The sequence below is a fragment of the Salvelinus namaycush genome, unplaced genomic scaffold (genome assembly GCF_016432855.1).
Source record: "Salvelinus namaycush isolate Seneca unplaced genomic scaffold, SaNama_1.0 Scaffold256, whole genome shotgun sequence".
Taxonomy (NCBI): Eukaryota; Metazoa; Chordata; class Actinopteri; order Salmoniformes; family Salmonidae; genus Salvelinus; species Salvelinus namaycush.
The window spans coordinates 52,260-66,715 of record NW_024059408.1 but is presented as its reverse complement, the minus strand read 5'-3'; the positions used below and the strand labels follow the sequence as shown (position 1 = coordinate 66,715).

The following is a 14,456-nucleotide window of genomic DNA, read 5'->3' as shown; positions in this document are numbered from 1 at the left end:
ATGAAGACCACTCGCAAGTGCAGGGCACTGCTGTCCGTTAGTATGAATCTTTTAGCACTATTTTTCTCAATAACTGCTTTCATCACAACATACTGGTGCGTCGGCACGCAGCGCGTCCCCAAGCCGAAGTGCACTAAACTTCGCACGCACAACTGCATCGATTATGGAGTGAACGAGACGGACCCCAAAGTAGTGGTGTACAGTTGGGAAACGGGGGACGACCGGTTCCTATTCAGACAGTTCCACACCGGGATCTGGTTCTCCTGTGCGGAGAATATCCATGATGAAGGTGAGGTGATGAGGTGTTGTTGTTAATGACGTTGTCCCGTCTTGTTGTCAATTAATTATAGTGAGGTCTCTGGAGTGTAAAGGCAAAAATTATATGGATATTTACAGGTAGGAGGTTTGCAGGTGTGTGTGTGTGTGTGTGTTCAAACTATTCAATCAATACCGGTTTCTAAGCAGGCATTCTTGCCATTCAAAAAGAACACCCTATACATTCAGAAATAGACACGGGTCTATAAAGCCTTGATTAGATTGTTGCACACGCACGCACGCACGCACGCACGCACGCACGCACGCACACACACACACACACACACACACACACACACACACACACACACACACACAGTTATGTATAATTGCAGCTATTAAACTCTGCAGTCCTTGCTATAATTCCTTGGTTTTGTCATTATGAGAGCCATTCTCATGTGTCATCAACTTGTGTCACCATAGTAACTAAGCGTCAGTCTCCAGATGGGACATATACATACATATTATCTAAAACTGCAAGCTAAGGGTATTTACAAAGTTATGAGTTTTTTAGGGTAATCACCCCCAGTTTATGTAGGCAGATGCCACTAGTCAAAAATGGTATCTTGAAAAACGAGTTGTCCTTTCTGGCATGAAGTATTGGATAGCCTAAAGAGCAGTTTATCCCGGCATAAGAATCATTGGAACATGGGATGGGAGTTTCGAGTTACGGTACAGTGACCCCTTGGTAAGACGTTTAGGGGACATGAGCTTAGTGCTTTTAGAAAGGGTCCTTACTGGCTCTGCTAGTAATCTACCCTAGCGTCTCTCTTCTTACAGGTCTATAGGGTACTAGTAATCTACCCTAGCAGTCTCTCTTCTTACAGGTCTATAGGGTACTAGTAATCTACCCTAGCGTCTCTCTTCTTACAGGTCTATAGGGTACTAGTAATCTACCCTAGCAGTCTCTCTTCTTACAGGTCTATAGGGTACTAGTAATCTACCCTAGCGTCTCTCTTCTTACAGGTCTATAGGGTACTAGTAATCTACCCTAGCGTCTCTCTTCTTACAGGTCTATAGGGTACTAGTAATCTACCCTAGCGTCTCTCTTCTTACAGGTCTATAGGGTACTAGTAATCTACCCTAGCGTCTCTCTTCTTACAGGTCTATAGGGTACTAGTAATCTACCCTAGCGTCTCTCTTCTTACAGGTCTATAGGGTACTAGTAATCTACCCTAGCATTCTCTCTTCTTACAGGTCTATAGGGTACTAGTAATCTACCCTAGCATCTCTCTTCTTACAGGTCTATAGGGTACTAGTAATCTACCCTAGCAGTCTCTCTTACAGGTCTATAGGGTACTAGTAATCTACCCTAGCGTCTCTCGTTTTACAGGTCTATAAAATACTAGTAATCTACCCTAGCGTCTCTCTTCTTACAGGTCTATAGGGTACTAGTAATCTACCCTAGCAGTCTCTCTTCTTATAGGTCTATAGGGTACTAGTAATCTACCCTAGCGTCTCTCTTCTTACAGGTCTATAGGGTACTAGTAATCTACCCTAGCTTCTCTCTTCTTACAGGTCTATAGGGTACTAGTGATCTACCCGAGCAGTCTCTCTTCTTACAGGTCTATAGGGTACTAGTAATCTACCCTAGCGTCTCTCTTCTTACAGGTCTATAGGGTACTAGTAATCTACCCGAGCAGTCTCTCTTCTTACAGGTCTATAGGGTACTAGTAATCTACCCTAGCGTCTCTCTTCTTACAGGTCTATAGGGTACTAGTAATCTACCCGAGCAGTCTCTCTTCTTACAGGTCTATAGGGTACTAGTAATCTACCCGAGCAGTCTCTCCTCTTACAGGTCTATAGGGTACTAGTAATCTACCCTAGCGTCTCTCTTCCTGCAGGTGTATAGGGTACTAGTAATCTACCCTAGCGTCTCTCTTCTTACAGGTCTATAGGGTACTAGTAATCTACCCTAGCGTCTCTCTTCCTGCAGGTCTATAGGGTACTAGTAATCTACCCTAGCAGTCTCTCTTCTTACATGTCTATGGGGTACTAGTAATCTACCCTAGCAGTCTCTCTTCTTACAGGTCTATAGGGTACTAGTAATCTACCTTAGCGTCTCTCTTCTTACAGGTCTATAGGGTACTAGTAATCTACCCTAGCAGTCTCTCTTCTTACAGGTCTATAGGGTACTAGTAATCTACCCTAGCATCTCTCTTCTTACAGGTCTATAGGGTACTAGTAATCTACCCTAGCAGTCTCTCTTCCTGCAGGTTTATTGGGTACTAGTAATCTACCCTAGCAGTCTCTCTTCTTACAGGTCTATAGGGTACTAGTAATCTACCCTAGCAGTCTCTATTCTTACAGGTCTATAGGGTTCTAGTAATCTACCCTAGCGTCTCTCTTCTTACAGGTCTATAGGGTACTAGTAATCTACCCTAGCATCTCTCTTCTTACAGGTCTATAGGGTACTGTGAATGTCTGTAACAAGAAGTAAAATCGTCACACAGCTTTACTCTTGAGTCTAAACAAATGCACAAGGTGGAAGTGCAACAGCTGGATCCGATGACGTGCCCGCGTAAGCGTGGTTACCATGTTAATGACAACACCATTAAGTCAAAGGTGTCTCTGGAGATTATATAGCTAGATTAGTTACACTGAGTCTGACTCAATCAAGAACATTTTGCAACATTCCCATCTTTAAAAGAGGGGAAATGGCAGCTTTCCCATCTCCACACCTCGGTCTTGACTTCCAGGTACTCCATCAGTGATGACATCAGGATCAGAGCCTCTGGTTGGAGACAGTAGACCTGGTCTGGTGATGGCATGTTGAAGAGACATTAAGAACAGAAATAAAGCGTCACAGTTTATGCGAGAATAAATACTGGGAGCATGTTGTCTCATCAGGCCTGGGTCTGGGACTGTACAAACACACAGGCGTACACACACACACACACACACACACACACACACACACACACACACACACACACACACACACACACACACACACACACACACACACACACACACACACACACACACACACACACACACACACACACACACAGTTGAGTTGACTAATAAGGATTACATAACGGCCCTTGATGAGTTTTTCCTCTAAACAGCTGTCACCATCTTCCTGATACCTGATTAAGCGTTAGATTTACGACAAATCCAGCAGCCGCAGCGGGTGACCACAATCGACAGCGGACGGAAAGAATAAATCACGCCTGGAAGAGGGGAGGAAAGGAGGGAGGAAAGGGTGGATGGAAAAAGTGCATCATGTTATCAAGTCTTGATCAAGTGACATAAGGTCTTATGGGATCCCTGAAGGTCCCAGTCATGTCCAGGAAGAAGAAGTAGCAGAAGGATGTCATTTGGGAAGGATTGAACTGGAAGCTCTGTGGGGATGGTAAAGTCATTGACCTCTGTGAACTCTGGCTGCTTGTACTTGACCACGCTGTGCCTTTTCTCATGCAAAGGACGCAATGGTTGAACTTTTAACCACCCACATGTCCTCTAAAATAGCTTCTACCGATGCATTAGACTAGATAGGCAATCAATCAAATGTATTTATAAAGCCCTTCTTACATCAGCCGATGTCTCAAAGTGCTGTACAGAAACCCAGCCTAAAACCCCAAACAGCATGCAATGTAGGTGTAGAAGCACGGTGGCTAGGAAAAACTCCCTAGAAAGGCAGGAACCTAGGAAGAAACCTAGAGAGGAACCAGGCTCTGGGGGGGCCAGTCCTCTTCTGACTGTGCCGGGTGGAGATTATAACAGAACATGGTCAAGATGTTCAAACGTTCATAGATGACCAGCATGGTCAAATAATAATAATCACGGTGGTTGTAGAGGGTGCAACAGGTCAGCACCTCAGGAGTAAATGTCATTGTGACTCCCTCATGATCTTTTGCTTGTTTCTGACCTCTTGATTGTCAGTTTTGGCTCTTGGCTTTGCTCATGCTAAGCACACAATGGTATTTCTTCTTTTGAACAGCCCACAGGGCACTGATGTCATTTCAAAGTCTAGTTTTGATTGACATTTGGTTAAGTTGTCAACTATTGTGAATTCACCGTGAGATTAACAAAACATTTCACCATGACAATGGATTTAGGCTAAACGTTCCAAACTTTCTGCAAATCAGTTTTCCACCGATTTTTTGTTGTTGAAATTACGTGGGAACAACGTTGATTCAGCCAGTTTTTGTCCAGTGGGTACAATCAAGTAGACTAAATAATCTGAATAACTTGTGTGTGCCTTTAAACTGCTATTTAATCTCTATTGTATGCCAAGCTCTCAGTCTCTTCTTGAACTGTTGAACCTCACCTAAAATAGATTATACGTTACTATCAAAAAGGCTAATAGATACTCTGAATGACTTGTGGCTAGAATCCAGTGAACTTTACTTCTATTTGATTTATTTCACTTATGGGCTTTTCCCTTTTTCTATGCCAAGCACGCGATGTTTCTCTTCTTGAACTTTTGAACTTCCCCAAATTACGAAAATCAAGTCGTCTAGACAGGATACTCTGAGTGAATTGTGACCCTGAAGAACCCATGCAAGGTATTACAGCTTGATGTGAAACTCAATTTTCTCCATTCGTTCCAGGTGAGAAATGCAGGAGCTTTATCGATCTGGCTCCGGCTTCGGAAAGAGGTGAGTGATCACTGCATACATTAGGAGGTAAACACATCTGCTATAGAGCTGTACATCACCCGTACCAGGAAGATTACTTGTTGAGGGAGAGCAGGGGCAGACTGGGACCAGAAATTGGCCCTGGCATTTCTAACACACCGGCCCATTTTCAGGCCCCCATTATTTTGTGAAAAGAAAAAAAAAGTTAGACAGACCCACTTAACTCACTAGGCAAAAAATGGACCAGCCCATCTGGCATTTGGCAAAAATGCCAGATGGCCAATCCACCCCTGGGGACGAGGATATTTTTATGACGATAGCTAGCAACAATATAATAAACACATTTTCAATTACATGTCTACAGTAGAAAAGAAGAGAATATCTACTTTATTTGTAAACTTCTAATATTGAGTGAATTACACTCCTTGGAGCTAATTACACTCACTGGAGTATCTGACATAGGCTTTTGAAAAGGCTACCAGTGCAGCAAGTGCTGCTGCTAAGCTTTCTTGACTTGGACATTCACTTTTGCCAACACATGACTAACCTTTGTTTAACCAGCTTAACAGCTCTTAGTCAAAATAATGAAAAACTATCTACCAAATCTATTAATCTTTTTTTTGTTGTACTTCTTGCCATTATCATTCCCCTAATGATAAGACAAGACAGCACACGTTTTGCTAACGTATAATGGGGGTCCCTGGGTCGCCGGTTTACCTGGGAGGGGGTCCCTGGACAAAAAGAAGATTGAAGACCCCTGGTCTACAGGGTTGCATAAAGTATAAAAGGATGTTGAGCTATACTCTTGCAGTATGAAGGGGTCTGCATCCTGTCTCAACTTCCATCTTGCACTCAAATGTCGTCTTTAGCTGTTCAAATGTTATAACTGTCACGACACCACCATACAGGAGATGTTTACAGGGTGCAGTGGCTGTCATGACACCACCATACAGGAGATGTTTGCAGGGTGCAGTGGCTGTCATGACACCACCATACAGGAGATGTTTACAGGGTGCAGTGGCTGTCATGACACCACCATACAGCAGATGTTTGCAGGGTGCAGTGGCTGTCATCACACCACCATACAGCAGATGTTTGCAGGGTGCAGTGGCTGTCATGACACCACCATACAGGAGATGTTTACAGGGTGCAGTGGCTGTCATGACACCACCATACAGGAGATGTTTGCAGGGTGCAGTGGCTGTCATGACACAACCATACAGGAGATGTTTGCAGGGTGCAGTGGCTGTCATGACACCACCATACAGGAGATGTTTGCAGGGTGCAGTGGCTGTCATGACACCACCATACAGGAGATGTTTACAGGGTGCAGTGGCTGTCATGACACCACCATACAGGAGATGTTTACAGGGTGCAGTGGCTGTCATGACACTACCATACAGGAGATGTTTACAGGGTGCAGTGGCTGTCATGACACCACCATACAGGAGATGTTTACAGGGTGCAGTGGCTGTCATGACACCACCATACAGGAGATGTTTACAGGGTGCAGTGGCTGTCATGACACCACCATACAGGAGATGTTTGCAGGGTGTAGCGGCTGTCATGACACCACCATACAGGAGATGTTTACAGGGTGCAGTGGCTGTCATGACACCACCATACAGGAGATGTTTGCATGATGCAGTGGCTGTCATGACACCACCATACAGGAGATGTTTGCAGGGTGCAGTGGCTGTCATCACACCACCATACAGCAGATGTTTGCAGGGTGCAGTGGCTGTCATGACACCACCATACAGGAGATGTTTGCAGGGTGCAGTGGCTGTCATGACACCACCATACAGGAGATGTTTGCAGGGTGCAGTGGCTGCATCAAGTTTGAATTGCCTTCTGATATTTAGTTACTTTGTTTGCCTTTGTTGTTCCAATTGAGGAAATTACATTATGACTCAATATTTTTTCCCTCATGTAAATTAAATATGAGCGTACCACATCATCAAAGTTAAATTTGATGAACTTTAATTATGTCTGAATTTGGATATGATACAGTGCAGATAAAAAACAATATGAAGTGTTTAGCTGCTACCAATGTTGCAGATTGAAGTAATGCATAGAGCAATAGGATTGGTGTAACTTTCTTTGTTAATATATTATAAAGGAAGGAAGGCAGAATAGGTTTAATTGAGCTTCGAAATGAAAAATCCACCCACTGGTTGTTGTTAATGAAAATTCTTGAGAAAGTTCTCCTGTGAGACTTATAACTACAGTAAATGCTTTTACATCAGATCGTCTATCTATAGCACATATGTCAGAGTCAAGGCCCGCGGGCCACATCCGGCCCGCGAGAAGGTTTTTTACGGCCCCTGGGATGATCTTGATTTATTATTAGAACCGGCCCGCAGACCGCAGCAAGCCGGCAGCCCGCAGATCTTTTACACGCACCAATACTACATTTCCCACAATGCAACGGTGACGCACCGAGCAGTAGGCTGCTTCATTTCAATATTTATTGGCACAGCAGTCGTCAGCATCACAGTAAAATTAACTTTCAGATACCCATCAAAAATGGCAAAACGGAAGGTGGACACTGAGAACCGGGGGTTTCAAACAAGGTGGGAGTCGGAGTATATGTTCACGGAGGTAGCTGGAAAACCTGTGTGTCTTCTGTGTGGAGAAAGTGTGGCGGTACTGAAAGAGTATAATCTGAGACGACATTATGAAACGAAACACGCGGACAAAAACAAGAATATGGACATGGAACAAAGGCTACAAAAGGCAGAGGAATTAAAACGAGGCCTCAAATCTCGACAGGCTCTGTTCAAAAAAGCCAAATCACAAGGCCAGGCTGCTGTCAAGGCCAGTTTTATTTTGGCAGAAGAGATCGCTAAATCAGCCCGGCCATTTACGGAGGGGGATTTCATCAAAAACTGCATGATTAAAGTTTGTGACGAAGTTTGCCCAGAAAAAAGGCAACTCTTTTTAAATGTGAGTCTGAGCAGAAACACCATTGCCGAGAGAGTAGACCAGTTGTCCATCAATCTAAAAGAGCAGCTTGTGAAAAAGGGAAAAGATTTCATTGCATATTCCTTGGCTGTGGATGAGAGCACCGACATTTCTGACATTGCCCAGTTGTCAATTTTCATCCGCGGAGTGGACTCCAGCCTAAGCGTGACAGAGGAGTTTTTGGCTTTACGTCCTATGCATGGCACAACTACGGGGCATGATTTGTATGAAGAGGTGTCAAGATGTGTAAATGAGATGGAGCTGCCTTGGGAAAAACTCGTGGGTTTGACAACCGACGGAGCACCTGCGATGTGTGGACACAGGAGCGGACTGGTGGCGAAGATACGGGAAAAGATGCAAGAGGAAAACGCGACAGGTGAGCTGACAGCTTATCATTGTATCATACACCAGGAAGCGTTGTGCGGTAAAGCCTTGAAAATGGAGCATGTAATGAGCATCATCACGCGCACAGTTAACTTTATCAGAGCCAAAGGTTTGAATCACCGCCAGTTCAAGGCATTTCTGACGGAGTTAGAAACGGAGCATGGTGATTTGCCTTATCACACAGAGGTGCGATGGCTAAGCCAGGGAAAGGTGCTTCAAAGATGTTTCGAGCTTCGTGAGGAGATTTGTCTGTTCTTGGACAGCAAAGGGAAAGACACAACACAACTCCGAGACGAAATGTTTCTGTGTGAAATGGCTTTTCTGTGTGACATTACGAGTCATCTGAATGCAATGAACTTGCAGCTGCAGGGTCGGGATCATGTCATCTCTGATATGTACAGTACAGTGAAGGCATTTAAAACCAAACTGACTCTGTGGGAGACGCAGATGCGGAAAGAAAATTTGAGCCACTTTCCCAGCTGCCAGACCATGAAAGAGAAGCTCTCTACCAGTGCGTTCCCGAGCGCACAGTTGGCTGATAAAATAGGTATGCTTGCCGCTGACTTTCGACGCCGATTTGCTGACTTTGAAGCACAAAAAAGCAGGTTGGAACTGCTCGGTAACCCATTTGCTGTTGACGTGGAAAGCTCACCACCAAACCTCCAAATGGAGTTGATTGACCTCCAATGCAATGATGCACTGAGGGCAAAATATGCGGCAGTGGGTGCTGCGGAGTTCGCCCGTTTCCTCCCCGACACAATGCCCCAGCTGCGCATCCAGGCTGCTCAAACGTTGTCTATGTTTGGCAGCACATACCTGTGTGAACAACTGTTTTCTTTGATGAACCTGAACAAAACATCACACAGAAGTCGACTTACTGCTGAACACCTCCACTCAATTCTGAGGATTTCCTCAGCTCAGAGCCTTACCCCGAACATTGATGAACTTGTGGAAAAGATGGGACACCACCAAGTATCACCCTCAACCTCAAACAAGTGAACATTACTGTGCAATCACATATTTAGAGTTTTTACTCAGTTCAAGTTTAAAAGTTAAAGTTTAATATTTGTTTTCACTGCATGTTACTTCTCCTTAAACAAAGTGTTGTTTTTGATTAATAGATTTTTGCACTTTATTTTATTGTATTTCAATCCAATTATATTTTAAAAATATTTCAGTTGAGTGGATGATAGAAAATTGCTATTATTGTTTTTTTCTTTGAAGTAAATTTAGCCCACTTTTGCTAAAATAGAAAATATAGGCTACTGATGGTGCCTTGAATACCGGTTTCTTTCATTTAATGTTCATGTTATGGGGATTTTTATATAAAGGAAATTTGTCTTTTGTGTCTGTTGAAAATTAAAGATTACTGACAGAGCCATAAGAAAATATTGCTTTATTTATCTGATCATATTGGAATATATTTGTTAGGTTTTCAGTAGGTTCAATTAGGTTCACTAGACTATATGCGTCATTTAAAAATTTTTCAATGAACATTCGAACAGTCCGGCCCTCGGCTTGTAGCTAAATTTTTTATTTGGCCCTCCGTCCATTTGACTTTGACACCCCTGATCTATAGGATTTGGTCTAGTTATTACAACTTGTTCTGTATCTCTGGTATACCTTTTACATATTCATTAAACCTGAACTTTGAGATCACAATAGTTGATTGATTTGTTGACTATATCAGCCTTGATGTACTGGAGGTAATATAAACTCCCTAATCCAGACGTTCTGTGGCTTATGTTCACAAACAACCTTGGCATCATCCCCTGTGTTGTCAGGGACACAGGATGTGGGGTTGCTATGGTCACACCCCACTCTGTCAAAGGAGAAGGTTATGATAACAGCTGTGAAATGATCCATGCGCAAATAATGCAGAATGACAACCAATCAAAACAAGATAGAAGCTCTCATATTTCCGCGAGTGACAATGTGTCTCCCCTAGAAAGTAGTCTGCTAAACAACTCAATTGAAACAAAACAGAAAAACGACTTGGATTGTACTGTAGTTCATATAGCCGACTTTATTTACTACCGTAGTAATAAGTACAACACTTACTACACTACTTACACAGTAATAAGAAGGCTGTATGGGGTTAATACTGTCTCCAAACCTTGTTCCAATATTCCATTACGAAACAAGACACTGTCTCAGTCTTGGGACATTCCTTCCCCAACCCCATCCCCGCCACCGCCCCTGACCCTCCGTCCTCTCCCGTTGACAGCGTCTCGGGGGAAATACTGGCACCAGCCAATGTTCACTTCCTGCAATGAAGTGTCAAGAAGGATGAATAGCAGACTGGCGAGGTAGGAAGAGATGTCCAACCCCCCGTAACGAGACAGTGTGAGGGTTTGACGCTCTGGAACGTCTGAGAAGATTCCTGATACTTTTTGCGTCAGAGACAAATGACATGAATTGGTTTTGAGTGGCCTGTCGGTCCTGAGATATGTGATCAACAGGTCTGTTGTCACTATGGATGTCAGAAATGATGTAAGAGATGTAAGATGGGCAGAGACAAAAAAACAACAAAAATACAAACGTTAGGACACAATCATCAAACATCAGGAATTACTTTTTAGGGAATAAAACGTTTAGTGTCCATGACAGGACTTCAAATAGGCACCTGCCAAATACACTCCTATGATTTATGAACGGACAGATGGGTGAAGCATACACGATCAAAGAAATCAACCCTTTTCTCCACAACCATCACACATCATTATGAAAATATGATCAGTGATTCAAATTCGACATCATATCACGGTTATAGAAAAATCTCTCACTGATTTCCAATACCCTAACAACTGTTAATGCTTTTGCTTTGCCTGTTGCAGGTGTCCTATGGCTGTCGGTGGTCTCTGAGATGCTGTACATAGTCCTGTTGATAGTGGGTTTCAGCCTGATGTGTCTAGAACTGGTCCACTCCAGCACCAGCAACATGATCGATGGACTGAAACTGAACGCCTTCGCTGCAATCTTCACCGTCCTCTCAGGTACAGAGGGACTGTTTAAAACCACCTCTGCAAGACGGCACAAACAGATCTGGGATCCAGGCTATTGTTTCGTGTGTAAGGGCCGGGAGTTCTCCCAGACCTCATGACCTGACCAGGAAAAACTCCATGGCGACCATAGAGCCCAGATTTCTTTCTGTTCATGACACATTTAGATTTTTGTTGATTTACAAAGGTTACGTCATATGGCCAGGAAAAAAACGCTGTCTGCTGTTGAGTCTGGTCTGGGGAAAACTCCCGGCCCTTTTTATGCCTAATTGGTGGAGTAAAGTAAAGAAATACTTGTATACAGTACTATGCAACTGTTGCCACTAGCAGACATTGAACAAGTCTAACACGGTGGTGAACACGATGAAAAGCGAAGCTAGCAAGGAGAGAAGCTGGTTTTGTAGGTCTTGACTAGGAAATAACCTGCAGCCTCTCCCAATGCAGGAGCATCAGCTATCAGAGAGGGATTTTGAAAAGTCATCCTAGCGGTCACAAGGTCCTGGTGTGTGTGTGTGCCTACATGTACACTAAACATCTAAATGTATACCGGTATCTGTGTATTTCCAGGGCTCCTGGGTATGGTGGCCCACATGATGTACACACAGGTGTTCCAGGTGACAGTCACCCTGGGCCCTGCAGACTGGAGGCCCTATAACTGGGACTACGGATGGTCCTTCTGGTAGGGAACACACACACAATCCTACGTCTCCCTATGTAGCGTCACACTTCTCTAATGAAAACCCCAAAGCTCTCATGTTACCGGGCGGATTAGGCTTTGGTGTCCCAAAGCCCCAATATATACATGGTCGATGCGTTTGGAAAATTGCATAAGGGGATCAAGGGTGAAGTGTAGCCCACATAGACATATGTACACTGTATGTTCAGAATTTTAATCTTCCAGGCTGAACATCTTGACCCTTGTGACATAGCTCTGGATTATAGCATGTGCAGTGAGTGAATATGGGAGCTATAGTGTATAGACTAATGTACAGTACTGGCCTATTACATTGGGATCTATCCAGATTGACATTCTACCCTGTTGGGATTGACGGATTGACAATAATCCTGCAAAGCTACGACCCTTCCATTTTTACATGGGAATAATAATATTTACAAAAAGTATGCCAGAAGTCCCCAAACTCAAAGTGATTATATGTTTTTCGCAGTATTTTGCAGTGTTTCATAAAAACATCCTATTTCTTAGTGTAGTATTTGTCTGAATTACTTGAGCTGTTGTCAAGTGATTGATAATTTAACTATTTAACATTTCTTAGCTTTTAAAGCCATTTGTTTAAATCCATTTGTTTCTTTTAAACCATTTGTTTGTTTTAAAGCCATTTGTCTTGTGTTTTTCATTCAAACAGCAGCCCTATGAACTGAGCATGAACAGCGATAGGCAGATTGCAGCTTAAATTGACTCCTCCTTGCCTTTTCCTCTCTCTGTCCCCGTCATTTTCTTCTCCTCTATCTGTTGTGCCTATTTCCTCACTTCTCTCTCTTCCATCTTTTCCATTTCCTGTTTTCCAGCATGGCCTGGGCATCCTTCACCTGCTGCATGGGTGCATCAGTCACCACTCTCAACTCCTACACCAAGACTGTCATCGAGTTCCGACACAAACGCAAGACCTTCGTGCAGAGCATCCGCAAGGAGCAGGCGCGGGAGGCGTTGGGATACTACCGCGATCACTCCCTACACTCCATATCCCAAACTGTGGAGGTGTACACACAGACACCGTATAGCAGTGGTATTAGGACGCACGTACCGGCCGCGTCGTTAGACCTGAGTGACGTGTCAGAGACTCAGGGGGAAGACCAGTGCTGAAGGGAGGGATCCCAGCGGGCAAAACTGGTTACAACTGGTTCACATTATGTCGCAATTATGTCATTTTGAACCAGTTTCTGGTTGTGCTGATGTTATTTCATGGTCATTTCAACTCGTTTTGCCCACTGGGATGTGTCAAAAGTAACTGTATGAAGTCAGCGCTATCCAATTATGGTCCGTCATCTGTGTTGGGTCTTTTGGGGATTCTGTAGCAAGTGAATCAGTTCTGATTGAATTCATCACTGCCTTAATTGAGCCAGGATATTCACTCCCTTGTTCCCAGTTTGGGCATTGATAGTCATGGAAAGACAGCCCTGCACACACTGATCATACAACTAGATGATCTGACACACAAGGAAAGCAGCAATCAATAACAATAGCGTTTTACCCGCCCCTGTTTCAGTAAAAAGCTGAGGAATGGAGCTGGAGAAATTTGACCACTCTCAAATTCAGAGACAGAACTATGGATGTAAGGACTGAATATCCATGATATGAACATTATAGTTTTAACCATGTTTTGAGGCTATGTAGTGTTTGTTTATTTACATTTACTTTGTTTACAAACATTGGAGTAAAACAAGCTTCTATTTTGGGTTCTAATGGGGTCAGACAGTTGAACTAAGCTGATGAGGCATTCATGTTATATTCTTCAAGAATTAATGGGTACATGTCATTCATTTGTATGTTCAAAAATGGCCCCTTTAAACAAGATTTGTATTAGAATGCCCTCTGATTTTCCTGGGACGTCATAGGACTGTTTATGTGATGTTTTTGCATGCTCTTAGCCTTACTAAATTTGGAATTAGGAAGGGGTGACAAACTGCATTTAACTCGTATTTTAAGAATGTGCACTGCAAAATATAGCTTTAAGTGTTTGCAGCGTATACAGTGCCTATAACACATAACTATATAAATGTCATAAAGTATAATGGTTTGATCTGTGAAATCGCTGTGAGATATGTATTATTATGGTATGTTTACTGCACATTACTCAGTATCGGATAAAACAAAAACTGACCACTGGACACCAATGTTACTTGAGTATCATTATAACCAATGACTGTGTATTCTATTTAAAGTACTTTATGCTTATAGGGATTAAGGATTCTGCAATGAATTACTCAATAAACAAATGCTGTCTTCCATAGCAAACTCAGAATGTTTCATTTTGTACAGAAAATATTTGCTGTAGTTTCTTTCATTATGTTCTATATCCGTTGTTGCTTTGCTCTGAGAAAAAGAAGTGACTTGGATGTATTCTCAAAGTATATATTTGATATCTACTCAAGTAGCTATTCATTGATGAACATCCAGACCAGGTTCAATCCCTACCACTAGAGGACAGTGCTGTTCATGGGAAAAACAACATACAGTACCATA

At 43.1% G+C, this 14,456-nt stretch overlaps 1 protein-coding gene across 1 annotated transcript; it reads left to right on the top strand.

Annotated features, from left to right (window-relative positions):
- On the top strand, positions 1 to 13,076 carry LOC120039131 (germ cell-specific gene 1-like protein). Its single transcript, XM_038984653.1, has 5 exons — positions 1 to 289; positions 4,875 to 4,922; positions 11,090 to 11,248; positions 11,822 to 11,933; positions 12,782 to 13,076. Exons 1-5 carry the CDS (start codon positions 1 to 3, stop codon positions 13,074 to 13,076), a joined length of 903 nt encoding a protein of 300 aa, XP_038840581.1.
- Positions 13,077 to 14,456: the final 1,380 nt, after the last annotated feature.